Here is a 27,346-nt window from a genome sequence, read left to right as displayed (position 1 = left end):
AAACAAATGGACAGCCAGTGCAGATGTTTCAGTACTGGGATAATGCGATCCCACACTGACAGTTGCCTGGCTGCCACATTTTGGATGAGCTGAAGGTTCCAGATTGTTTTCAAAGGCAACACTCCATAAAGTATATTATAGTAATCTAACCTGGATGTAATCAGAGCATGAATCACCATGGCCAGATCATGGTTCTCAAGGAATAGGTAAAACTGGAGTAGAGCTGGGATCATCTGTGTATTGGAGGCAGCTTACCCCAAATCCCTGATGATCTGTCCCCACAGGCTTCATGTAGATGTTAAACGGATCATCTGTGTATTGGAGGCAGCTTACCTCAAATCCCTGATGACCTGTCCCACAGGCTTCATGTAGATGTTAGTGTGAGGGCAAGATGGAACCCTGTGAACCCCATAGCATTAAAGCTGTGGGACTAAGCAGCAGTCCCCCAGCATCACCACTTGGAATCAGTCGGTCAAGTTAAAGCAGAAGCATGGTAACTTGTCCCCAACTCCGATGGCCTCTTGAGAAAGAAGAATACCATGGTCGATGGTATCAAACATCAGAGAGAGATCCAGGAGAATCAATAGACACACTCCCCCTGATACTCCCCCTGATACTTTCCTGGCAAAGATAATCCATCAGGGCAACCACAGCTATTTCCATTCCAAATACTGACCTTAGTCTGGATTGAAATGTGTCTAGATAATTCCATCTCCTCCAAGAACACCTGAAGCTGCATGACCATCACCTGCTCAAACACCTTGCTCAGAAATGAAATGTGGGCCACTTGGTGGTGGTTGTTGAGGTCAGTGGGGTCCAGGGATGCTGTCTTCAGAAGAGTCTGCATGACTGTCTTTTTCAAGGCTGTTGGGACTATACCCTCCCACGGAGAAATTTTTATTTCCTTCCAAACTCATTTGACTAATGGAGTCTGGCTTGATACCAATAGCCATGAAGGCAAGAGTCAAGTCTAGACATGGTGAGTTGGCACACTTCTGAGTAGCTTCTCCACTTCATCAGGCCTCACCAACTGAAAATAATCCACGTAGTTGGAACAGGATTGCACCCCAGTGGCATCCTGAGATTGAACTGCACCAGCTGTGGAACCTAAGTCAGGGTGTACATGAGCCATTCTATCTGCAGAATGTGTTAGAAAACCATCAGTGACCCTTTGTATTTTCCAGGTTGACATTTTCAGGAGCCTGGGATTAAAAGCCCTTTAACAGCCCACAAAAGCTCTGTTGGGCGGCAGTGTGTGGATGCAAAGTGAGCTCATTTTGGTGCTGCTGTCACAAAGTAGGCACAGTAATGTGTTCTCGCCTGTGCTTGGTTGCATTCACATTTAAGTTTTCCTCCACTTGCACTCCAGCCACCTGCCCAACTGCTTCATTGCTCCGAGGTCCTCAGTAAACCAAGGAACATTTCAGTTTTCTGCAAGAGGGTAGAGGGTGCTCTGGAGTGATGATGTCCACAGCCCAGGTCATTTCTGTATTCTACCAGTCAATTGAGACTACAAAAGAAGCACCAACCTTTCTGACCACACAATATGTCAGGAAATCAGGATCCATCCTCCTCCTGGGGTGGAACATCCTGACTGGACACCCCACCCCTTGCAGAGGTTCTGAGTGTGAGTCTAAAACTCACCAAAAGGCAGTGTGGAAAATTCTTCCATTAAGAAGAATTTCCCCAGAGAAAACCAGATCAAGTCTGTGTCCTGTTGTATGCATAAGGATTAGAATGTCCTGGGGATAGCTCCATGGTTGTCATGGTGGCCATGAAGTCTTCAGCTGTTTCAGTCAGGGCAGCCTCAGCATAAGCGTGAAGTCACCAGTGGCAACCATCCTCCGTGTCCTCAATGCCAAATCTGAGACTGCTTAGGTCTGCTCAGGCACAGGGAGGCAGTTGGGCAACAGAGTAGGCAGCAAACCAACAAGTCCCTGTTCTGTCCCGAGTTCCTGGAATCAGGTACCTGTGCTCAAAATTGAGGTTCTAGGGAACAGACTCAAAATTGAGGTTCTAGGTAACAGATATGTGATGATAGGTATAGATAGGAACTCTGGGGCAAGTGATGCTCTGTATTCTTGGTGCTTGTGGGGGGGGAACAGTGAGGGCTTCCAGTGTCCTGGCCCCACTGCTGGAACTCCTGATGGCACCTGGTATTTTTGGCCACTGTGTGACAGAGTGTTGGACTGGATGGGCCACTGGCCTGATCCCACATTGGCTTCTCTTATGTTCTTATGCGATCTGAAAGACCACAGCTATACCCCCTCCCCACCCACTGTATGCTGTATCAGGAGCCCAGGAGAGCAGAGCTGGGAAACTGCCACCCTTTCCTCTTCACCCACCCAGGTCTCCACGAGGCATACCAGGTCAGCCTCCTCATCCAGTATTAAATCCTGGGTTCAGGATCTTTTGTTTTGAACTTGAGGTAGCATTCAGCAGCAGTACCTGATGGGTGGTAAGGAAGATCTGGGAAGGGGCCATGGATCAATGATAGAGCATCTGTTTTGCATGCAGAAGGTTCCAGATTCCATCCCCAGCATCTTCACCTAAAAGGATCAGGTGGCAGATGTTGTGAAGGACTTCTGCTGGAGACCTTAGGGACACACTGCATGTCTGAGTAGACAATACTGATCTTGATGGACCGGTGGTCTGATTCTGTATAAGGCAGCTTCATGAATTTGTTACCTGGCTTGCTGTGGTTGGGAGAATGACCAGAAAAATAAATGATAATCCCTCCTTCCCCTCACCTGGCCCATTCCCCTTCTATCACCATACCTTCCTATATACCCACCAGTTCCTCAGTTGTGGCACCAGTCTCCCTTGATGCAAATTCACCCAGACATATAATACAAAATCTCTCCAGCAGCAGCCAGCTACCACTGAGAGGTCATGGAGAAATAACAGTAGTCTGTCTGCTAGTCTCCAGTCTCCAACTTCTGTTACACCATAATGGAATCTGGAGATTTTCTGTCACAGTCCCTGAGGGCCACCAAGCACAAGCCACAGGCAAAGAGCCAAGGGCAAAATTCCTTTCCTTAAGGAGAAGCTTCTCTGCCTGCTTTGCTGGTTTTACAGCATTTTAGTTATGTAGATTCTAAACTAAATGCTGCTCTTCCAAAGGGAGTCAAGTTTAAAGTGGCAAGCAGTGATTCTAGTAAAATTGCCACTCATTTCAGTGGCAGCCAAACCAATTGCTTAGTGTCTATGGGTAGGGTATGGAACAGGTTTTATGCATATCTGGCTTCATGGGGTAAGATAGAACAGAATTTTGAAAGTTTGAATTGTCCACATACTAATGTGTTTGCACCTATTTTCCTTCCTGGTTTGGCTTTTAATTTTTACTTGAAGCCAGGTAAGCACGAGGTGATTGATTGGCCTAATATAACTGGCCGTCTCTTACATGGAGGCATTGAACTTGCATACTAATACCACCAGAGTAGTTGGAGCAATCATGACTTGTTTCGGCACAGATAAGCAAAGTAGCTGTTTCGTAGAACTGAGCAAATGGCAACAAATCCATTGTCCGTGGAAGTGTATTTCTACTTATTTCAACAAGCTTCATTTCAGCCCATGTGAAACCTCTCTGTAGCTTGCATTTAAAAATCTGGGCAGGGAAGGGCATAGCTGCAGTAGGGCAGTCCCTGCGCGTCCCTCTACTTCACATCCATGCTCTCAGGCTTGTTTTGTCAAGGGGGTGCCCTCCTGCTCAGTCTGTTGTTGCCTTCCCTTGCCAAACTTATTTTCCTAAGTCCAAGTGAGTGTGGGCTAACAAAAGATGTCCAGGAGCATGTATCCTCCATTCATGGGTGGTGCATCTGAAATAGTAGAATAAACATAGCAAGGAAGACATCCCAGAAGGACCACATCCAAAGCTTAAGCACCCTGCTTAAACCCTGATCAAGTAATTTGTAACCATCGCCCTCTGTACTGAAGATCAGCAGTTGGCATGGTGCTCAAAGAGTTGCCAAACTGAATTCAACAATATCATTCTTCCTTTCCCTAATCGCCTTCCTTTTGCTCATGGCAGTAAAACGTAGATCCCCTCTGTGTACTCCAGTTACCAAGGAAATTTACTGCAGTTAGCTTATCGTGTTTCCGCTAATTGTCTAACTGCAAATTCCTAGCAGTACTAGAGCAGGACAAAGTTCAAAGAGAATCTATCTGTTAATTTAGCTCTGTAAGCTTTATTTTGAGCAGTACTACAATAATGTGTGGCTCCGTCATTCAAACTTGAGGCAAATTTGAGGTGGTTTTGCACTGCAGCAGGTTGTATGTAGGCAGTCATCTTTCTGTTTGGTAACACCCTTGGGTGTGTGCTATGGAACTCTGTTTTGTGATTTAAATCAAAAGTTAATTTGACCAACAAATGCTAGTAAATGCCCTGAATAACCATTTTGTGGTCAGCTTTTAAAAAATAAATGTTTAACATAGATCACAGTATCTGCCTTATTCCCAGAGATAAGAGTACATACTTTTGAGATTGCTCAGACTGTTAGCAGTGTTCAGACTACCGCATTGTCATCTTTGTCACTCGTTTGTCCCTATTGCTTCAGGGTTTCTCCCCCCCAATGTGTTTTGCTCTCTCTAGTAGTCCCAGAGGGAGCAAAACACATGTGGAAAAGGGGGGGGGGACCCAAAGCAACAGGGACAAACAAGTGACAAAAATGACAATCCGGAAGAGCTATGTGACATTTTAGGGCAGAAAATTGTCACTACTGAAGATTTCTTGGTTTCAGACTGTAAATATAGTGATTTCCTGTATATTGGAACAAATGACAACAAATGTGAACTCCATGATCTGGTAGAACTAGCATTTGACCTGGGGGAAAAGGTCAATTAACTCATTGGATACTCAAGTATGAATTTCTTAAAATTGTGCTAGCTGTAAGAACTCCTGGAGACCCCTGTTCCTTCCAGATGCTCACAGAGAACCATGCCAAGTCCTGCAGAGACCTCACTATAATAAGTGCAATCAATTCTGTGCCAGTCACAAGATCCTGGATGCTTGTGATGTGTGCTGCTGAGATGGAGGCCTGCTGATGAGCAATTTAACTTTCTGTGAAGTACGCCCTTCACAGAACTTTCTTCAAAAGGATGTTTGCTTGGTGCTGTATGTTAGGCCCCAAACAATGTCAGAGAACTACTCAGAGTTTGGATAGTTAACTGTTGCTGCTACTTAGTAGACAACTGGTTCTGTGATTAGAATGTTGTGTTTGGCTGCTGAATTTTGTGTGTATTCATTTTTAACCCCCTTGAGTGTATCATATTCTGTCTGGTGTGACAGAAATGCTCCATCTTGTTGTGTGCTCCTGCCTGAACAGATTGTTCAGCATGTAGGCTGTGGCTTCCTTTATTGTCCATGTGGCTAGCTTGGGAGAAGCACTCTAGAGCTTCACCTAAGCCTGTCTACATGAACAAGATGTATGCTGTTACTTAAGAGTATTGGTTGTATGTGCAGTACTTAGAAAATATGTGTGCTGCCACCTGGGATGGTTCACAGCTGTGATAGCTTGGCAATATTGTGGGCAAATAGTCAATATCCAACGATAGGTGACTTAGCAGCGCTAACCTTATGTTTCTAGTCATGTAGCACACTTAACTGCATCTTATTATGACATTGGCTAGTTTTGACTTGGAATGCATGCCGATTTCTTTTTGTTCCAGATAAACTACTTTGATGCCTTTCCAAGGTGGGATATAATTGTGTGTAAAATCTTCCCCCTGTGGCTTATGCTCTTATGCAAAACACCCCTCTTTCATGTGGCTTGGCTGTTACTAATCACCCTGTTTGAAGCCACTAATGAAGTTGTCATTTTACTTCTATTTATGTAATTATGACATTAATCTGGGATAGGCTTAATCTTTCAGCACCCTATCTCCAGTTTGGGGTCTGCCTTGATGTGGTGGTATTGTACATATAAAAATGAGAATTCAGTAAGCAAATGCAGAGGGAAAATGTTGGATTTTATTACTAAGTTCTTTATTGGGGCTTGTATAGTAAAGGCAGTCTTCAAGATAGCATGGCTTGTGTAGTGAATGCAGTCTTCAAGATAGCATGGCTGTTTGAGACAAGGAGCATTTGGGTTTTGAAAAATAAATACTTCTTTTGAATTGTCACACTGCAATTTTTTAAACTACAGCTCTAGTCAAGGTTTTGCACATGCTCTGGGTAAAATAACCTCCCATTTCTTTCCTACCCAGTAGGAGTAGATTGTGACTGGCAGCTTCTCAAAGCCCTAGCAGTATTTTGCAGTAAGTGCTATACTGGACTCTGGTGCAGCTTTCCACTTTTGGCATAGTGGGGCATGTGGAAAGGAATACAAGAGCATCCATTGACCGAAATTCAATTTAAATCAACACCCGTGAATGTTTTCTATATCTACAAGTATACGTGGGAATTACCATTACAACAATTTATTGCTATATTGTTATGTAAAACAAGTGTTTTGTAACTTTTCATGCTTTGAGTGAGCAAAACCTTGTTTTATTTGCACCTTCCAAAGACAAATGTCCTAATTTTCAGTTCTCCCTAACAATTAAGGCCAAACTTGAGGGGAACAAACACTGTCGTAAAATTTTCTGGGTTTTCTTCATACCTCCATATCCTTCGATGAAATACTCCCCCCCCCCCGGGCCAGTAATCTCTCAAAGGGGAAGCAGCAGCATATAATCTTTGAATCTGGAGTTGACTGTAAGGTGTAGGTGGTTGGACCCTGGTAGCATTCTGATTCTGACAGTCAAACCTTAATGCTTGCTGACTCTATTCTTCATTTTGTGAGTAGAAATGACTAAAATCCACATATCATTTCTCAGTTCAGTACACAGCTAACAGCTACAATATTTTGAGCTATTCAGAGTTTTCAGTTCTTAATCTCGATCTTAGCCTGTGCCTCTCCTGTGTTGAGATTTCCCTTAAAACCATTCCTTGAGGCCATATACCTCTATTACCACACACTGTTGGCTTATTGCTTAAGCTGTTTAAGATAGCAATTAATTACATTGGATAGTAATTCCTCTGCTCCTAATCTCCTATGCAATAGCCCCCTGTTTGGAGCCAGAAATAATGCAGTAAAGCTGAATAGTGGTAAGCAATGTATGGGTAGAATCTTGCTGGCTGAGTGGCTAGTGCACTGTCTTGGATGGTCCAGGAGTGGTAAACAGTGCCTGGCAAGTCGGAGTACTAGGTGGGGTTCTAAGCGGTTCTCACGTTGCTTAAGAAAAGTTGGTTATAAAGTCACTCTTTAAACTTCGTTGGAGTGATTTGGGTTTTGTGATGGATTAAGAGTGCTTGCACAAACTTTTATAAGGCATTTGAATGAAGCTTTTACATGATTGCTGTGTAAATTCTGTTGTTGTCTTCTAGGTATCTTTAGCTTACTAGCTCAGTAGGTATTATAACAGTGCATTCAATTGATTTGTTCTTGTGAGTGAACTTGGATGGAAGCTAATTCAGCTTATCAACATATCATTTTAGTGAAAATGGTGAGACTCACCTATCTGTCCATAACGCTGAAGTGTCTAGAGCTATCTTTGATCCTAGTGCACAGAGGAATTTCTAGCTTACCAGCAGTGGAATATTTAACACTTCAGTGATAAAAGGATAAAATACTTGGCATAAGAAGGGTAGACTTATCATATATATGTGAATACACGGCATAAAATAGGGCCCAGATTTTTTTAAATGCAGGGGAAACTACAGCCATCAGTAAAAGCAGATTTTTGTTGTCCAGTAGAAGCTTCTACCTCATAAAATTTGTGTGCCAGCCATTTTGAAAGCTTAAGAACATGGGAGATTTCAAATTTCTTGGTTTGTTTCAGCTTGTTACTTGTGGCAGTAAACTTCATTAACTGAGCAGGAAACAGTCAAACATAGAAAGGTGGGTGAAGTACTACACAGCTTAAACAGTCATCCCCAGAAATGAGTGAGTGTAGAGTTGTCATCCTTTTTGGATGCCTGCTAAAAGATGGGCATAGCTAGCCACCAATTACCACTACTGCAGCTGCCTGGTGAAACTACACAAACATATTGTGTGCACTAAATCTAGCAAAAGGCTGTGGGTTCATGAGCTGGGAACATACATGTAACTCATTTTCATCAAGATGATGGCTAGCTCACCTGTTCAATACAGTTCAACGCAATTTACTGCTAAAGTAGGAGGGGCTGTGGCTTAGTGGTAGAGCATCTGCTTTGTATGCAGAAAGTCTCATATTCAACCCCTAGCATTCCTGGTTAAAGGATGATTTAGTGGGAGATACAAAAGAGCTCTGCCTGAGACCCTGGAGAGTCAACTGCCAGCCTGAATAGACGGTATTGACCAAGATGGACTAAGGTTCTGATTCAGTGTAACACAGCCTCATGTGTATAAAGTATATGTTCAGCTTGCTAAATGTGTTACTTTACACTGTTAACCTCCTGATTGTGTTTCTTTTTCAGATAGTAAAGCTATTGTTGATGGTAACTTGAAACTAATCCTAGGGCTAGTATGGACTCTTATCCTCCATTATTCAATCTCTATGCCTGTGTGGGAAGATGAAGGAGATGATGATGCCAAGAAACAGACTCCAAAGCAGAGATTACTAGGCTGGATTCAGAACAAAATCCCCTACTTGCCGATAACTAACTTCAACCAAAACTGGCAGGATGGCAAAGCACTGGGTGCCCTTGTTGATAGCTGTGCTCCAGGTGAGTCTTCTACTATGTCCATATTTCCATTCTTTCCTAAAGGCACTAAGTCTGGCCATTTGGTGGCTTTGCATTGAAAGCTAGTGGCATGGAAGCGGCCCCTAAGATCACAAGCAGGCTGAAGAGATTTTAGTGAAATAGTCATATTGAGAGAATCCATTTTTAAACACTGCTATAGGTTATAATACATACGTCATACGTTTAGGTTATAATACGTCACCATGGCTCCTAAGGGCTAATGTTGTTGATAGATTACTAAATATCTATATTACTACACATTAATTATTGAGCAGTTGATTTTCAACTTCAGGAAGCATTGCTTAGGTATTTGAAATACTAGAGAAATACTACAGAGAAATGCAACATCGTATAGAAGAGCTGTTGCATCACGCTGGCTACCAGTGCTGTTGCACTCAAGTGAATAGAGATTATTGATGTAAACTTTTCGTCTTCCTGTAATTGGTGGAGTTCTGTAATTTAAGAGTCTACTACTAAGCCCTCTAATAAATCTACGTTTAAAAATCAGCATTGTAAAACAACTTTAGGTTGGCGTTTGACATCTTCAGACTTTCATACTGTTTGGTCCTTCCCATTTTTAAAGTGTAGGCTTAGTTAGGAAAATAATTTCCTGCTAGGCTTCTTTGGTCCTAAAATATCTTTTCCTGAGATATATTGGAGCAAATAGGCCTTTTATTAGAAGAAAGGTCTCTTGGGTGGCAGAACTGAATGCTGGAGCCCAGCAGCTGATGTAGTCTAGTGATTAGAGGTTTTGATCAGAGAAATCTCTAGATGGTGCGGAGTCTGCATTGGCCTTAGTTCTTTCATCTGTGAAATGTCCTACTTGTACTCAGCACAGTTCAGCAGCCTTTAGAACTTCTATTGTTCAGGAAGAAATAAATTCTGAACTAGGAAGTATTCAACTGAAAATTTGCTATGGCTGTTGATCTTTAACTTCAGTGTAGGGGAGGTGTACTTCTGTATTTCTTTCTTCTGAATGGGTATGGGCAGAATGCCCAGTTAGTGCTCACCTTGACCAAAAGTGAAACGCAGTAAGTCTTAAGTCTAAGAATTCTTCCCTTAGGTCTCTGCCCTGACTGGGAAGCCTGGGACCCAAAGAAACCTGTTGATAACGCTCGTGAAGCCATGCAGCAAGCAGATGACTGGCTAGGTGTGCCTCAGGTAAGCAAAAGTGGACTTCATGTCTGAACAAAAATGGACTTCTGCATTATATTTTGTCCTGAGCTTTGCTGGCAGTTTGAAGCTCAAAGCATCCGCTCTGTGTTGCATGCAGAATTGCAAAATGAAAGCTGCATGTTGATTCTAGAGCAACCCAGTTAAGTTCTTTGCCCCTTTCAGTCTCTCTTTTTGAAAGAGAAACTAAATGATCTGCTGAAGTATGACAATCATGGAACATGATCCTTGCTAGGCTAATTGGGCAGGGAAACAGTTTGCCGAGGCTACTGTGGCAAGTTGATAGAACCTAGTGGGTGGGGTCGCACTAGCACTTTACCACAGGATGTATTCGCTGGGATTTTAAGGAATTGTATTTTATATTTTGTAATTGTTGGTTTTAACTGAATGTTGGTTTTAAATTGCTTGTAAGCCGCCCTGAGCCACTTCGGCAGGAGGGCGGGGTAGAAATCTGATTAATAAAATAAATAATAAAATAAAAATATAGTATATTGCTAGTTGTGGGCCACTTGGGTTCAGCTATACTTCCTAGCAACAAGTAAGAACAGCACAGCTAGTTCTACTTAAGAGTTTTTGAAGTGTGAATTCTTGGCACCAGTGGTGTGCAGGTGCTATACTGATGATCTTTCTTTGGTTAGGGGGCTTAGGCCAGAGCATGTCTTTTAATCATCATTAGTACTGCTGAAAGCCATCTCTCAAGGATGTAGCATTCTTTATGTTTAGAAAATGTGCATCGTGGCTTCTATTACAAATGTGATATTAGAGTTCATTGTACAGAATAATGAGTTGTATCCTACCATCTGTTTCTGCTGACTTTCCCCCCATTGCTGTGATGTTGTTTGTGAAGGGGGGATGCTGACCCTTCAGAACAAATTTCAGGGGGCTCAGTGAGCTGCTGCAGCAGGGGGAGGTGGGGAAGTTCTGCTTCACAAGATGCTCTCTCCACTCACAGATCTTCAAGGGTGCAAACGAATAAGTACAAGGAATTAGAATTAAACCCATAAAACATAAGACAGGGATGTCAAACATAAGGCCCTGGGGGCCAGAACTGGCCCATCCAGGGCTCTTATGTGACCCACGAGCAACTGGTGCAATAGAGGGAGTGCTGTAGGGAGTGGGTGGAGCCACTTTATGTGGCTTCAGCATGGTGGAACAACCTTGTCTGCAGCAGTCAAGCATTGTGGGAGCATCTGCCCAGCACTGCACTGCTGCCTCTCCAGTTCACCTGTGTGGGTTTTCCTCTGCACCTCTGTCCCAGCCCATGGGATCTTGCAGTGAGGATACACCAATTTGGAGCTTACCAGCTGTTGTCCCTTATATAGTTTCTATCTCCGGTACCTGACATTAGGTTAATGGAACTCATGGCCCGGCCTGACAAAATGACATTTATGTCAGCTGTGGCCCTTGTAACAAATGAGTTTGAAACCTCTGTACTGACACTGGACTGCAAAAACACAAATGTAGCAGCTGATAAATGCTAGAGCACCAAATTAAATATTACTAAATACAATAGGCAGCATGATATAAAACCTATCGCTTTCCCCCAAAGCCCTGCAGAACAGGGTTTTTAGCCTTTTGCAGGCCAGATGTAAAGCTAGACTAATTCTTCCACACCCTTCCCTGCACAGCTGACATTCTAAACTACATTTTTATCCTATTCTTCAAAGAGTTCTGGGTGGCAGATTTGGCATGCCCCCTTATATGAGAGCTGCCAACGGAGTCATATGGAGACTGAATACATGGAAGTGATTCATATGAAGTACGGGTGTGGGGCACAGGAACCACTTACCAATATGAACTTGCACATGGTTTGAGATTTGAGGCTGGTGTAACAGTGCTTTATTTTAATGTAGCCAAGACTGAGCACATGTGATGAGACAGGCTTTTTCTGTTGGAGTGTACAAGTTTAGAGCTCCCTCGGGGAAATCAGTGGGAACACAATCTTTTCTGAATATGTTCAGTGCAACTTCCTTAAGTGATGGTCTGTTGGAAGTATGTACTATCAAAACTTTCTGGGTCGTCCTGCTGACAGGCTTTAGTAGCTTTTTGTATGCTATCTTCAATGACATGTATAAAGTTTAAGGTTACATAGGATTGAGTCCTACCAAATGTGGAATCAAGCAGCTCACCAACAGATCTGTTTTCCCCTAGAAAACCTGGGGATCTGGGGTATATGGGCCTAAAGCAAGAACTGGCAGAAGCTGCTATCTTCCTTGCACTAGCTCTTCAGCTCACATTTTCATAAGAGGAAAGGGGTGGTTTCTTCTGCTGCCCTCTCAAGCTGCAGCTCCTGTGTAGTACCCTGCTATGTTCTGTGCTCCTCTGACCCTCAGGAGCAGCTTTTGACCACATGGTAATACCTTGTGTCAAGTCATACCAGTGTCCCATCTCAACCCGTGTTGTCTACTCTGATGGGTAGGCATTTTCCTGAGCATCTGGCTAAAAAGGAACTTCCCCATCACTTGCCACCTGAGGTTCTATGAATGGAAGTGCTTTGGATTGAATTTACTAAGCCTCAGTGGCTCAGCACTTACTAAGCCTCAGTGGCTCTGGAGGCTTACAGGGAAGTCTGTTCCACAACCTCATTCAATTTGTAGGCTCCTACTTATAGTGCTGTAACAGTCCCCTTGCTTACAAGGGAGCAGTTCACTAAGACTTGTAAACATGGTCAGTGTTTAAGAGAACAGTGTAATTCAGCTGTGTGAGAATGTGTGTGGTGAGTTCCACTTCTGGTTAATTTGTGCTGTAATTGATGTCGGTCAGGTCATCACTCCTGAAGAAATTATTCACCCTGATGTGGATGAACATTCTGTAATGACATACCTGTCACAGTTCCCTAAAGCAAAATTGAAACCAGGTGCTCCTCTGAAGCCTAAACTTAATCCAAAGAAGGCAAGAGCATATGGCAGAGGTAAGGTCTAGAATGCTCTTCTCACTTTTAGCGGTTGAGTAAATTCACACCTGTTGTGTGAAGACCAGTTGATTCTTGTTTGTTTAAATCCTGTTTGTAGACAAACTTCCAAGTTCTATTGTATTCATTTGGTATGGTGCCAAGATTCAGAAATATGTGGAAATAGTCCAAAAACCGCTTCTACTTTCATGTGAATTTCCAAACTCTCTGAGAACCAGTTCAGCAAGCCTCCTATCTAATGTTGTCCTGGACCATATTTGAGTGGTCTAATTGTCTGTGTTCCTTCCCACCCTTTAAGAGGGAGACTTCAGCCTGTTATCAGAGGGCGGAGGTCAGTTATTGACTTTGTGTAAATCTTTCTTAGAGATGGGTGGGTCTAATGCTGCCAAGAGTGGGAAAAGAAGGAACTGTAAGTTTGTAGCTATGCTAACATGTGAACACTTAATGTTAATAGCATATTTTTTCAAAGGCACAAGTGCTTCAATTACATAAACCATTTAGATTGGATGGAATTATGGAGATGGTTAAATGTTTCTCTTGAAATAAGGTCAAATTACTTCTCATTGTAGTGGATTACTTACCTTATCCCTATTTTAAAGCAGCCCCAGGAATACTTGCCAAGCATCTAGGATGGGTTTACTGTTTCATGGCTTGTGGGGTGACTGTTAGTCCTGTGGTTTATTGAACTCTAGGGTAGGATATTCTGGGTTCTTCCAGTGTCTATAGGAATGAACAATCCAGTGATTTTCTCTGAGCTTCGAGTTTATAGAAACATGGGAAGCAGTCCTCTGTAGTAGTGCAATATAAGATGGCTCACCAGAGGGATCATAAGTAGTGCATCTTGAGGTGCAGGCAAGGGAGCCCAAGATAGTTGAATGCTGAGATCATGCATATATTGTATATATGGAAATTAATCTGTTAATCCAGTCTAAAGTATTCGTGTACTATTAACTGCTTAATACAATATTTCTGCCAATAATTACCAGTGCTACTTGCATTAGGACAGTGTAAATGTCACTGGTTTAACTTCATCTGGGGCAGTGCTTGGTACTGCGTGTGTCTCGAGTGTGAACAGTAGCATTTGAAAATGAGGGAAGGGGGCATCATGTTCTAGGCTTGTGATACTAAACGTTGGAGAGATGAAGAGGTACTCCTTGGAGCATGGAACTCTGAGTTGCACAGTAAAGGTGATATGTTCAGGACTGGCAGGTGTACTTCATACAGCCTGTAAAATTATGGAACTCATTACCACAACATGTGGCAGTTCCTGGCTTGGGTCTATGTGGCATTCAGATACAATGGCTGAAAATGAGTCATTAAGAGACAGAATATTTCTGAAAGTTCTGGTGACTAATGGTAGATGGCAGTGTTCCCTCTAAGCTGAGTGAGTGTGAGCTAGCTCAGTTTTTTTAGCCTCCAGCTCACACATTTCTGTCTTAGCTCAGGAACAGTGGCTCCAGAGCAAACTAATTTATGCAGTAGCCAAATTACTTGCTCACAGCTTTAATATCAGTAGCTCACAAAGTAGAATTTTTGCTCACAAGACTCCACAGTTTAAAGGGAGCGTTGGTGGATGGTCATTGCCATCATGACTTGGGGATGGCTTTAAGCACAAGATTAGGTGAAACTGAATGCTGAGAACTTCTTAAAGTAATGACCATTTCAGTGGGAGATAGCAAACACTGACTTGTATCTAGTTACATCCAGCATTGTTCTTGTGCCACTTTATTTTTGCAGGGATTGAACCACATGGAAATATGGTGAAACAACCTGCCAACTTCACTGTGGACACAATCAGTGCTGGTCAGGGAGAAGTGATAGTCTTCGTAGAAGATCCAGAAGGAAACAGGGAAGAGGTACGCATATCTAGAAACCTTGTTTGGAATTTGCTGACCACTAGCTATGTAGGTGTGGAATGCTGTACTCTTGGAATGCTCTTGGACAAGCAGATGAAGATCTGTTAGGTGCATTTAATCGGGCCTCAGGTGTAGCATTACAGTGATGGGATCCTGATGGGAAGAATACTTGCTTTCCCAGCCATACTAGGGCTGTAAAAGTAGAGGAATTGATTAGGAGAACTGCCCATTTTTGAGGGTAGTTCACAAGGTAATATTACTGAATATGTCCTCAGAAGTCACAGAGTTGTGTGAGAACGGGTCGTGGCATAGTTCCTTCCCACAGAAGCGTTGCTTCAGAACAGTCACTACTAGAGTGGGAAGGAGCTTTCGGATGTTGCTTCCCACATGATCTCTGCTGATGAATATTTTCATAGTGGGTTGCAGAAGATAACATCCTACAATGGTTCTCAAATTGCTAAGGCAACTTCAGAGGTAGCTTAAATGGCAACTAGGTAAACTTGGCAAACAAAACTTTTGGTAAGCTCCTAGAGTTTGTCCCAGTGGAGGAGACAGGGCTTAAGGCTTGTCTCCTTGGGACAGCTGTCATAGTGGTCTCAAAGTCCATATGAAAGAAGGTGAGATGAAGTACATGCTGCTTGGCAGAGCAGGGTACAAAATAGAATGTTCTCCATAGCATTCCAGAGACTTTCATCTGTGAGGTGCTTGGCTGGAACATTGGTCTAATTGTCACTTTTTCATTAGGCGAAGGTGGCTCCTGAAAATGATAAAAACAAGACGTATGCTGTGCAGTATGTGCCAAAGGTTACAGGACCTCACAAGGTAAGAAGCTGGGAATTTCTGGAGATGGAGACTGTGCACTTGCCTGGGATACATTGATCACATTATCTTGAACTGTATTGTCCAGTATAATAGATGTATTTAGGTTTGCTGGCTTCCCCCTGCTCCATCTTTAATAGCATATTCTTGTTCCACCTCAAAACATTGACTTATCTACTGGTCCTTGATTGAGGAAATGATTTGGCGGTATAATAACCGCTTTACAGCCTCAGTATAATGTTTGTTCTTCTGAATTTCCTTCTGACTTCCGAAGGTTTGTTTTCCAACCAGTATAGTGCAAAAGAAGTCAGGAAATTAGGATTGATTTGTTTTTCCCTGTCCTGTGTGATGATAATCTAGTAATTTTAGTAGCGCTCTTAAGTTGACTGAGAGAAAGTAATTTTATCTCTTCACAAAAGATTGAGTTCTGTAGAATTAAATGTAACCTAGATGTTGAAGCAGGATGCTTCTACCAGGGAGCTTTCGAACTTCTTGCCCCAGTTTATGGAGCTGAAGCACTTTCTGGTAGCTATTATAAGACTTCTGGATGCATGGCCACTGATTTAAGATGAATCCGTACATTTCTCTTTGAGGCTATTGCAGTTATTCTGTAATAACGGATTGAGTCTAGCCAATACTGACTTGTATTCACTTAAAGAGTGCCAGGCTGTCCATGTGTTGGATCTGTTGGATGTGCAGTTCGGGTTTTTGGAAGCACCAAATAATGCGACATTTGGAATTGTTATGAATAATTTTGAATCTGAATGTCATTGTTTTGGATATTTGAAACCAATATATCTAATTCTCAAGATGGCCCAATCTGTAAATACTTAAATCCAGAGACTGGGCCATGGACAGAGAAGAAAGATCTTTCTACAAACCTGAGGAAAACCCTAGGCTTGCAGAAAAATATGAAACCTAAAAGAAGAAAGATATTCGCAAGTTAACCCCTCAGTGGTAGGAGCCATGCCTGTGTTTTAAGGAATAAATGCCCTCAGTGGTGGTTGCTGGGCTGTCAACAGTATTGACAGTCTTCAGGCCTTGGTGTTTGCCAGTAAATGGGAGGGAGAGGGGGGCAGGCCCTTTCCAGAGCTGTTTTGGCCTTTGAGGGAGAGACTCACGAGGGTCAGGCCTGGCAGGTCTCACCATGCTACATTCTGCCACATGACTTGACCAGGCCTGGCTGCTTGCTGCTATTCAACAGCAGCCACCCCATGAAAGCCAGTATGTTATAATGGTTACGAGTTTCAGAATGGAATCTGGGGGATCCAGATTCAGATCCCCACTCTGCCATAGAAGCTCACTAGCTCACCTTGGGCCATCCATGCGCTCTCAGCCTAACCTGCCCCACATTGTAGGACAGGAGAGCTAGGCCAACTGCTTTGGTTCCGTATGGGAAGAACGGTGGTGTGTATACATATGAAATAAATTTAAAAGTACAGATGAAAATGGGAGGCAAATGGCAGGTTAGGTTAGTTGGGGGGTGACAGGGAAAGCTGAGGATATGAGGGCTGCCAGAAGGAAGGAAAGAGGTAGTATGGGGAAGGGGATACAGGGGAAAGTGAGGTACCCCCCCAAAAAAAACCCCTTACAGGTTCCTCATTATGCAGCTTGACCAGCCTAGTGGTTGGCACTGCACCCCTGGGTCAGACTTTTTCCAGGGAAAGGCTGCCAGGAGGGGGAAGGAGAGAGAGCTGAAGACGGGGCAGATAAAGTTGGCTGGTTGGTGGGAAGGAGAGAGAAGGAAGCAGGAAGACTCTGGGGGCTTTCAGGGAAGGGAAAGTAGAAATAGTGGGGGAGAGATAAGATGCCCTCTGCAAGTCCTTGTGGGTCCTTTGAGAACATGTATCAGGCATAAGGATAAGGTTTGTTATATAGATAAATCCAATAAATAAATAAATATAGAGATATTTAGACAACTGTTTTTTTTCTGTGTGTGGCTTTCATTTTTGTATATGTGTATTCTGCTGTGGTAGAATCAGCTACTGCTTTTGGGGGAGAACCCTGTCAACTGTATGAAATGCATAGATCAAGATGGGTAGCCCTGTTTGTCTGTAGCAGTAGAAAAGAGCAGGAGTCCAGTAGCACCTTAAAGACTAACAAAACATGTGGCAGGGGATGAGCTTTCGTGATTCACTGCTCACTTGTTCAGATACAGCTAGAATGGGAGTCCATCTGTCATATTTTTGGGAAAGTGGAGTGACTTCAGAGGCCAAATGACATTAGCTGGCCAATGACAATAGCAGGTGAATGACAATAGCAAGCGTGATTGGATTTAGGTGAGATATGCAGAGGGGTAATAGGCTTGGCGAAATCAGCATTGGTAATGAGACAGGAAACCTAGATCTTGATTCAGTCCATTTCAGTATGAAATGTAGGCATGGTTCAGGAAGTTGGTGCATGGGAACGGCTGCAGGAACTGAAGGGCTTCCATGAGGTTCCCTTTCAGTAAGAGAATGGCACCATTCCTGTCCACAGTACAGGGTATGCCACACTTCCATCAGCTGCCACTGCCTGCTACCCCTTCCCTTCTTTCACCTGCCATTCCATGACTTGTGTTCACTCACTCGACTGATCTATGCCCAGTGCTGTTGTAGTAGTACCCACCCTCCACTTTCTGTTGCTGCAGTCTGCCTGCCAGAGCTACCCAAGGTATTTGTCCTCTCCCTTGCACCTGCTGTCCTCTGCCGCACTGTGCCATTCCCATGGCTGCTCTGGTGGCATTTGCAATGGTAGTGGTTCATGCCCAGGTTGCAGTCATTTTCTTAATGCCTGGCACTGGTGTGTGGCAATAGTGGGTGTTGCTGTGTGCATTTGTCACATCTTTTCAACTCTTTGGTGTTGGCATAGGCACTGGGAAAAGGATTAGATGGCTGAAGGAAACCTTGTAAAAAGCAGCTTGCCTTCCTGAGATTTTTGTGTGTGCAAAAGGTTGGAAATGGCTATTCTATTAACTTCAATGGAGTTCTGGATATTCAGAAATTCATAGAATCACAGAGTTGGAAGGGGCCATACAGGCCATCTAGTCCAACCCCCTGCTCAATGCAGGATCAACCTAGAGCATCCCTGACAAGTGTTTGTCCAGCTGCTGCTTAAAGACTGCCAGTGAGGGAGAACTCACCACCTCCCTATGCAGCTGATCCCACTGATTTTGGATTTCCTAAATTCCAAAGGGTCTGAATCCAAAATCCAAATCCACATTTCAGTGTTATTGTATCTGTATTGGAGACAAAATGGTTAAACTGTCAAAACATATTAAAAATTAGCTTCTTCTGTCCAGCTGCTTAATATGAATCTTATGCTCTGCTGTTGAGGTAGCCATTGCTGTGAATTCCTCCCAAGATTTGTTACTTGTTTGGAGGGGGAGGTTAGAACTGGCCCATGGTGGTGTCAGGGCAGGAGGTGCACTTGTGCATCTAGAAATAGAGGTTTGGATTGTACGCAGTGTGAGCGGAGTTGTGCCAGAGAAAGTGAACTTCCCTATTTCCAGTGCATTGTTCTTTGTCTCCCAAATTGGACTCCTGTAAATCAACAGACCTGAAAGAACATAATGGAGAGTAAGTGAGGCATCTGCAGCACTGTGGGGGGGGAGAGAAAGGGGTGTGGGGGAGAAAGGGGTGTGGTGTACCTTCCCTCCACTTCAGGCAGAAAAGCAATGCTGTTGGAGGAGCTGCTACTAGAATGGCATCTTGGGTCCAAGCCATGGAAACTAAGTCTCTGGACATATAAAATACGTACATTCACTTTGACATTCTGGGTGCTGCACTTGACATTTCAAGATCTACATTATGTCTACAGAGACTTCTGTTTCTAGAAACTTCTGTTGTTTTATATTGAGAATCTTGTGAGTGAATTCAGTTTCATGAATTCTGTTCATGGACAGCTTTCAGAGTGACCACTGGACTTGTGAAACTAGCTTTGACAATGTTACTGCATTTCTAGGTTACGGTTCTGTTTGCTGGTCAGCACATTTCGAAGAGTCCATTTGAAGTACATGTTGACAAAGCCCAGGGTGATGCTAGTAAAGTAACAGCAAAAGGGCCAGGCCTTGAACCAACAGGAAATATAGCCAACAAACCTACTTATTTCGAAATCTACACAGCAGGTAAGATAGACTAAAGTTCTGTATGGGTTTGCACTATAAACTCCAGCACAACTGTGTAGCTGAAGAATACTGGGTTCTAATTTTTTTTTTTCTTCCAAGAGCCAATGTCTCTGTAAAATTCTGTGGGAAGAAATATTTTCAGAGTACCTAGAGGAGCAATGGGATCCATGGTACTCCACAGGTTGGATCCAGCCACCCAAAGATACAAAGATCACTGTTCTTTACCTAGTTCATCTCCCCCCCTTTTCCCTAGTTCATCTCCCATCCTTCTGAATGTAGGACACTTGATGTTAGAGTCCCTGGGACTCGTGAACTAATTGCCATGTGAATCTGTGGAGGTTGCACTGAAGGAGAAGGGGACAAAGTATGCCACTTCCACCTGCAGTAGCAAAAGACCTATGGGTATCAACACAGTTACTTGCAGCAGTGGCTCTTGGTAGTCACTAGCTGCAGCTGCTTGTACATCTGTACTCTGCACTCTAGGATTATTCTCATGGCTACATCTTTCCCTTTCCTCCATACAAGTCAACATAATAAATACTGCTCTGTTGACTTTGTGTGAGAATAGATTGCCATTGTGGAAACTGAGGTGGGAGTTTACTGTTCCACATCTACTTGTGGGGTACATGCAAATGTAGTGCCCAGTCACGTTATTTATGTTCCAGATTGTTGCTCCATGTGACCCTTACTTCAGTCTCACTTGCTGCACCAAAAGCCCATAATGAAAATAGGAAGAAGCAGAGCAACTGGGGCAGGAATTAAGACTACAATTTCACTGAATCTTCAGAACAAAGTTTCTTGATCGAAAGATGATGGGGAAATGCATCATGGAAAAGCTAACTTTGAAATGTCCTTCCCGCTTAACGTGTCTCTAGTACACACACAACATAATTACCCTTGTTGGAGTTGGCTGTCTGTATATCAGGCCTTGTCTCTTAGCTGATGTTGAAATCAGCTCTTTCAGAGTTAACTTTGACTCCAGTTAGTATTTGAAATTAGAGTACCGGACTGAGTCTGTAGCAGTTGAACTTTGGAGATGAACAGACATCTGAATTTACGATCGCCTTTGTTTGCTAAATAAACATAACAAGGAATTTACCAGCCTGAGAGACTGTCTCATTATATTGTGAAACTTAAAATTGCTTCAGTCCTTCAGGACAAGAAAACTAGTAAGCACCAACATAACTTAACTTAAGGTTTTCTGTAACAGGCAGTCTTGAGGAAGGGGACCTTATTATTGAAGGACAACTCATGTTTTCATGACCTGGGTGGAATTGGGGGGTGGAATGTTTCTGGGCCTCAGCTGTTTGGACCTCATTGTAAGTCTTAGAAATTCTTTTCAGGAAAAACTAAACCAGAACTTTGCATCTAGGCAAGGTTGGTGGGATGAACCTTTTAGGAGCCAGTGCTGTCACTGAAACTGGCAGTGTTGACTTCTGCCTTCTTTCCCTTGCCTTTTATAGTGCACATTGCCTCTTAGACCTGTACACAGGCCCATAGCTACAGTGGGGCTTTCTTCAAGGCACAGCCCCACAGGAATTTGTCCTAAAAATATTTTTGAAGGCACACACTCCTGCTTCTCACACCCACTGAGCCATCTGTCCAGCCTGGCTCCCTCATCCCTCCTCCTGCAGTTTTTTTCAGTTTGGGGGGCTCTCCTCTGGACTGCTGCAGCAAAAGCGGCTTGCTTGGGGCTTCTGCTACCTTCTCTGCCTCCTTTCCTTTGGCAGCCCCCTTAAAAATTTGAAAGTCTCCCCGAAAAATAAAATCCTAGCTACGGGCTTGCCTGTACACCCATTAGAGTGAACTCTCATATCCTGCATGTATAAAGAACCAGTGTGTGTTCGCCTTGAAAAGTAGAGACAGCTGCCTGGATAAATGTGAAGTTTTAAAACTGTTTTTTCAGCCATGCAAGTGCTGAATATAATGTAAGAATTACGAAGAGAAATTGTGTACAGGCTGTACATAAACTGTAACATGTACAGGGACTTACATTGATGTTAGTGCTTTCTCTTTGTCTGCTTCTGTCCCGTATCTGGATTGGCTAGGATGAAAAATGGGCATACTGGTCCCCCACAGTTAAACTGATCTGAGCTGGCCTGACTGTGTCTTCGCTGTCTTGTAGGAGCCGGAGTTGGTGACATTGGTGTAGATGTGGAGGATCCTCAGGGGAAGAATACGGTGGAAGTTACAGTGGAGGACAAAGGCAATCAGGTCTACCGCTGTGTGTACAAGCCTTTGCAAGCTGGTCCGCATGCCGTGAGAGTGGTGTTCGCTGGAGAGCAGGTTCCAAAAAGCCCTTGGAATATTCTCATTGGTGAAGGTGCGTGGTCAGGACAGATTTGTACCTGCTTATCATATGACTGAATTAAAGACTATATGCTTCACAAAAAAGTGCAAGGGGTTTTCAAACAGCCAGTCAAGCATTAGAACTGCTCTTGCTTAAATTGCTTAAATGTAAAGTAGATACTAACTGGGCTTGGTTTGTCTGCCATCCTAAATGGCCATACTTCTCTTTTTTTGAGACTTCTAGAGGTGAACTTTTTCTTAGTCTTTTAAAATCAACTATATTCACCTTATTTTGTATCTCAACTTTCCCCCCTCCTTCTTTACTGACACTTGGCTTTCTATTCCATCCTTGCTTTGCTCCTGTGCCTTTCAGACCTCTGCTCACCTCTCCTGAGCTACTCTCAAATTTGTGGGATGTTGGACTTCACTGCTATTGGCTTCATAGTTGAGCAAGCTGTGTCGGTAAGAGGGCGTGCAGGGTGGCTTGTGTTTTTGCTGTCTTTCCTAAGCATCTAGTCTGTGGGTTTGCAGCCTGAGGCAAAAGCGGCTGGATTGTACAAAAAATGATGCAAGCAATTCGTCCAGTAGTTATATGGCTGTTGGCAAGCAGTCTCGCAAGAAGTCAAACTGCTTTAACCACAAACTGCTGAACTTGATTGTGAGGTTAGAAACTGAAGCTCAGTGTCTGTTGCACTCCCACTGCTGTTGGTGTGGTCAGACAGTCTAAGGCAACTAGTATGTAGACTGGTTTGGGGAGCAGAATGCTCTAGATGTACAGCAGAGCAGGTTTTGACTGGGTGGATCACATCCTGCTGCCAGGGCTGCAGCTGCAAACTCCAGAAAAGCAAGCGTGTAGTTAAACTGGAAGCCAATGTTCGCACTGAAACTCTTGTGGCACCAATCTCTCTAACCGTAGCATAGTAGTCAAGTACTGCAAAACAAGCTGACAGCTTTCAATTGTTCTTTCAAGCAGCCTTTCTAGCTTCCATAAAGCTTCACTCTGAACTTTCCCACAGTATCTAGCATTTGTTCCTCACCTTGCACACAGACATGTTTTCCTAATAGTAGGGATGTCCAGCAAAAGCATGTTTTAGTGTCATAATGTCGATTGTGGAGATGCTTGTGCTCTACTTCTTTGTTTCCCACTTCAAGGTATTACTCATTTTGAACCTCTTTTGCGTGAGGCTTTCTCCGGACTTGCTTGTTTAGCATGTCGGTTTTCTGTCCACATTGCCATGAGTGGACCACCCCCACTATTCTGCATGCTATATAGGTGCAATAATAGGACCAGCCTAGCAATATTATGTGGTCGCAGGCGCTGCATTGGACACCATATGCTACACTTTCCCTTGGGGACATGCTCAGAAAAAGCTGGATTTGGTGCTGAAGCATCAAAATGGAGAGCTGTACTTTGCATGCCCTAAAGCACAAGGCTCCAGGGAAATAGTGCTCTTTTTACAGACTAGAGGCTCCAGGGAAATAGTGCTCTTTTTACATTAGAGTAGTTTTGTTTCCTCTTGCTGTTGTCAAACAAACTCTTAAGATGGTAGGAACTTATCCCGAGTGTCCAAGAAAGTGTTTGCTTTCATCCATTAAATGTATAAAAAGCGAAGGATGTTTACCCACAAGCTGCAGGCCCCCAAATTGTGTATTGCATAATATTCCTTGACAGTCCTAGTCTTGCTCCTGATCACTGTAGAACTGCATTTGCATTTCATAAAGTTAAATCTCATCCATCACAAAGCAAACTGAGAAAAGCTGCCACAGACCAGCTTGGTTAGGTGAAAGCTCTTTAGGAATCAAAGACTGTATTGATGTCTGTCTGCAATTTGCTTATAGCCTGCAATCCAAATGCCTGTCGTGCCAACGGGAGAGGCCTCCAACCAAAAGGAGTTCGGATCAGAGAAACTGCAGACTTCAAGGTTGATACTAAAGCGGCAGGGAGTGGAGATATCCATGTGGCAATTAAAGGGCCGAGTAAGTGTTCAGCTTCTTAGCATTGCTTAGGCTTTGAGGCAGGCTGGTTTTTTCCCTTGACAAATCTACTTAATTACACAATATATATATCTGTGGCTGGAAGCATAAAATGGCCAACTAAGTGATAGCATCTTGTTTACTTATTTGTAGAGAAGTAACTTGAGCTGTACAGCTACTTTTAGTGGGCTTGGAAAGCTTTGTAGGTTTGAACTACAGCTTTTTTTTTTCTTTTGCCAAAGAAGCATTTATTTAACAAGGCTCTGGGCCAGAAGATGTCTGAATACCATGATAGCATTAGGCTTTCATGAGATGTTTGCTCAAAATGTAAAACAAATATGCAATGAGAAGAAATGTGAGGCTGAAGTAGATCTGACAGTTTTGTGTGTGTGTGTTAGACATGGATCCGTCTGAGATGTGGGTGGGGTATGTCAGCAAAAGGATGAAGTGTCTCCTTGCTTTCAGAAGTGGCTTCCCAGATGGCATTTATCATAAAGTTTCTTGGTTGTGCAGACATGCTACTTCTAAAGCCATGATACTTACTGGCTTGGGAGCCACATGTGGCTCTTTGGCATGTGAGCTGTGGCTCTTCTGCATACCATTCCCAAGTATGGCATCTGCCCCATGCTTCAGGCAAGCAGGCAAGGCTACTCAGTGGGGCTTGTGGCTGGAGGTAGTTTCTACCTTGAAACAGCCATCACTGGAGGGGTGGTTAAACTGCAAGTTTCTCTGAGTTGCAGACCTCACACCAAGGGTGGAAGTAAAGGGTTCGTCCTTTCCAGCAATCTCACACCTCTCCCCACAGCCTCCGCCCTCTCACCCCAGCATGGGCAGCTGCTAGGAGAGAAGGCTGGCTGCAGAGAAACACAAAACTACCACAGCGGCCACCTGGGAAAAGAGCAAGTTGGTCATGGGGGGTTAACCCCACCCCCCTTTCTCCATGGCTCTCCTCTAGATGTCTTGGCTGAGCTGTTGTGCCTCATATTGGTAAGAGGGAAGTAAGGAGCCTGCAGGCTTCTTGCAAAGAGGCTTCGCAACAGTCCTTGCTGGCTCGGATCAGGCTCCTGCAGTAGGAAGCCTGAGCACCCTTTCTCTGCATTCTTGTGTTCTCTCCAGCATGAAGCAGAGCAGGCCCTGCAGCTGGGGGCCAGATCCAAGCAAGCAGGCTTTACAGCGAAAGAAAAGGCTTTCCCCATCCTGGCTAGTAGTGCTGTGAGCTTCAGCTCTGAGCACCCTTTCTCTGCATTCTTGTGTTCTCTCCAGCATGAAGCAGAGCAGGCCCTGCAGCTGGGGGCCAGATCCAAGCAAGCAGGCTTTACAGCGAAAGAAAAGGCTTTCCCCATCCTGGCTAGTAGTGCTGTGAGCTTCAGCTTCAGCTCCTTGAAATCCCTGTACATTTGCAAGCTGCATTGCTTAGTTTCATCCCTGTTGCACACTTACCTGAGAGTAAGTATCACTGAACAAAGGGCAACTTACTTTTGCATAAGCATGAGGACTGTGTCTTCGTAGTCCCTGGGTGGTAGGGGCTTTGGAGTTTAGTGGCTTGTCAAGCCATCTGGTGCTATCCTGGTGATAAAGAAGGGAAAGGTAGGAGCTCTTTAGAAGTTAGGATATCTTCATCATTAACATGGGGCCCCAAACTAACAGTTTTATTCTTAAGACGCAGCATTGTCCAAGATTATATCAAGGTTTGGGAGGTGTAGGGGATCTGTCTATGAGGGTGCATCAGCCTATGCGGCTGAATGAGGTGGAATGGGGCATAGTACTGCTGCAAGCTAACCCATTAAAATGAAACCCCTTTCAAGTAGAAAATTTGGCATGGAGAGAAGTTCAACCCTCTCCCCCCACATGCCCAAATCTCCAGCAGTGTTGGAATTCAACTTGAAGAGAGCTTTTTTTTTAACCTGAACATTCATTTTTTTCGACATCCAGCCTAACCGAGAGTTCTGAATAATTTGAAAGCTTGCACACCGTTTTGTGCCATAAACTTGATAAGCAAGCCCTTCCCCTCACTCCAGTCACCACAGGCTGGCTAAGAGTCAACAGTGGTGGGCAGAACTACTTGGGTAATTGAAACGGTGTTACACAGTTAATAACTGTATCTACTGTATGTTTGTGTTTGGCGTGGTGCGCGGGGCGTTCAGTAGTTAGGAGGCTCTTTTGGTTGACGGTAATAGCAAATGCAGCTTTCTGCAAGCTGTGGAACACCAGTGCCCTAAAGGATATTTCTATCACACAAGTTGGCTTGCTGCTTCAAGGCTTTCTCCAAATGTTAGAAGTAGAAGGGAGGAACTGTGAGACATAACATCCAGTATTCCAGTTCATTGAGCAGACTTTTTTTTTGCTGTTGGGAGCAGTTCAGAAGTACCTGAAGGCAACATTGGTTTGATGCTGTCTAGTGCCATTGATCTATTTCAGTTTTCCAAAATGGACACTGTGGAAATGTTGCCTTCTACCAATAAAGCAAAGTTTCATACTTCCTGGTATTTACTGTTGTCCATTCCCAGCTATACTTCTCAAGCTGAATTCATGGGACCCCTTGTCTCTGCCTCAGTATGAACAAGACTGTCATGGGTGTATGCTGGAATATAAATGGGCAGGAGCTGCCAAGATTTCATTTGTCATGCCTAGGAAAACAGATGACTTCCAAACTCTTGCAATGTAATAGGGTTTGAATATAGGCACTAGATTTACTCCCCTCTTGGCCTCTCTGAGGGACACAGTCGCTTTCCGCTATCTGCAAACTCGTAGAGAATTGGAGGCTGATCTTAGTGTCCTGTACAGTCATGTTTACTGGACAGTGTTTGAGCACTTGGTATTGGTATGGCATTGTTGCCAACTGTGCACTATTAAGGACAATAGGCTTGTGTCAACAAACTTTAGTGTATTTAGACTGCATCTCTAGGAAACTAAATCAAGTAGGCATTCCCTGAATACTTGTGGTCATGAGGTCTGATGAATTGTAAGTGTTCCTTGTTTTAACATATGACATGCATAACGTTGCAGACTAAGGAATAACAGAAGGGAATGGAATAAGCGTGGTAATATAACACACTCTCTCATCAATCTCTGCTGGAAATGTTTATGCCATCTTTCTGAGGAGACAACTAGAATTTCTTTTCTCTTTCTTTGCAAACTGCTTCTGGTTGAAAAAATTTACTTCATTCTTGGGAATCTGTTTGAAAGAGTGAAAGGCCCAGTGAACTGAAATGCGAGAAATTACAGATTAATGCTAGGTTGTCTTTCTACAGAGGGTTTGGAGGAACTTGTGAAACAAAAGGAATTTGTGGATGGGGTATATGCATTTGAATACTATCCATTAACCCCGGGGAAATACATTGTCACAATCTCATGGGGAGGCCACAACATCCCAAAGAGGTGAGTTAGAACACAGTATGTAAGAGTAAATGTGTACATTCTCAAACTTCTTACGGTAGTGTAGGCTGCTGTAGTTGCTTAGAACGTCTAAGAACAGAATTAAACCTTTCCTGGTAGTATCAGTTGAGGGCATTCCT

At 43.6% G+C, this 27,346-nt stretch overlaps 1 protein-coding gene across 1 annotated transcript in view; it reads left to right on the top strand.

The window, feature by feature from the left end:
• The window catches only part of LOC107110009 (filamin-B-like), a 96,368-nt gene that overhangs the window by 23,494 nt on the left and 45,528 nt on the right, over positions 1–27,346 (top strand). The window contains exons 2-10 of the mRNA XM_015410716.1: positions 8,438–8,686; positions 9,768–9,865; positions 12,641–12,788; positions 14,526–14,644; positions 15,389–15,466; positions 19,406–19,568; positions 21,694–21,891; positions 23,697–23,834; positions 27,083–27,209. Of these exons, the coding sequence (XP_015266202.1) occupies positions 8,438–8,686; positions 9,768–9,865; positions 12,641–12,788; positions 14,526–14,644; positions 15,389–15,466; positions 19,406–19,568; positions 21,694–21,891; positions 23,697–23,834; positions 27,083–27,209 (1,318 nt within the window). The remainder of the gene's footprint in view (positions 1–8,437; positions 8,687–9,767; positions 9,866–12,640; positions 12,789–14,525; positions 14,645–15,388; positions 15,467–19,405; positions 19,569–21,693; positions 21,892–23,696; positions 23,835–27,082; positions 27,210–27,346) is intronic.

Source organism: Gekko japonicus, unplaced genomic scaffold (genome assembly GCF_001447785.1).
Source record: "Gekko japonicus isolate JY-2015 unplaced genomic scaffold, Gekko_japonicus_V1.1 scaffold15, whole genome shotgun sequence".
In the NCBI taxonomy this organism is placed as follows: Eukaryota; Metazoa; Chordata; class Lepidosauria; order Squamata; family Gekkonidae; genus Gekko; species Gekko japonicus.
The sequence above is the reverse complement of the archived record's forward strand: the minus strand, read 5'-3'. Positions and strand labels throughout refer to the sequence as shown.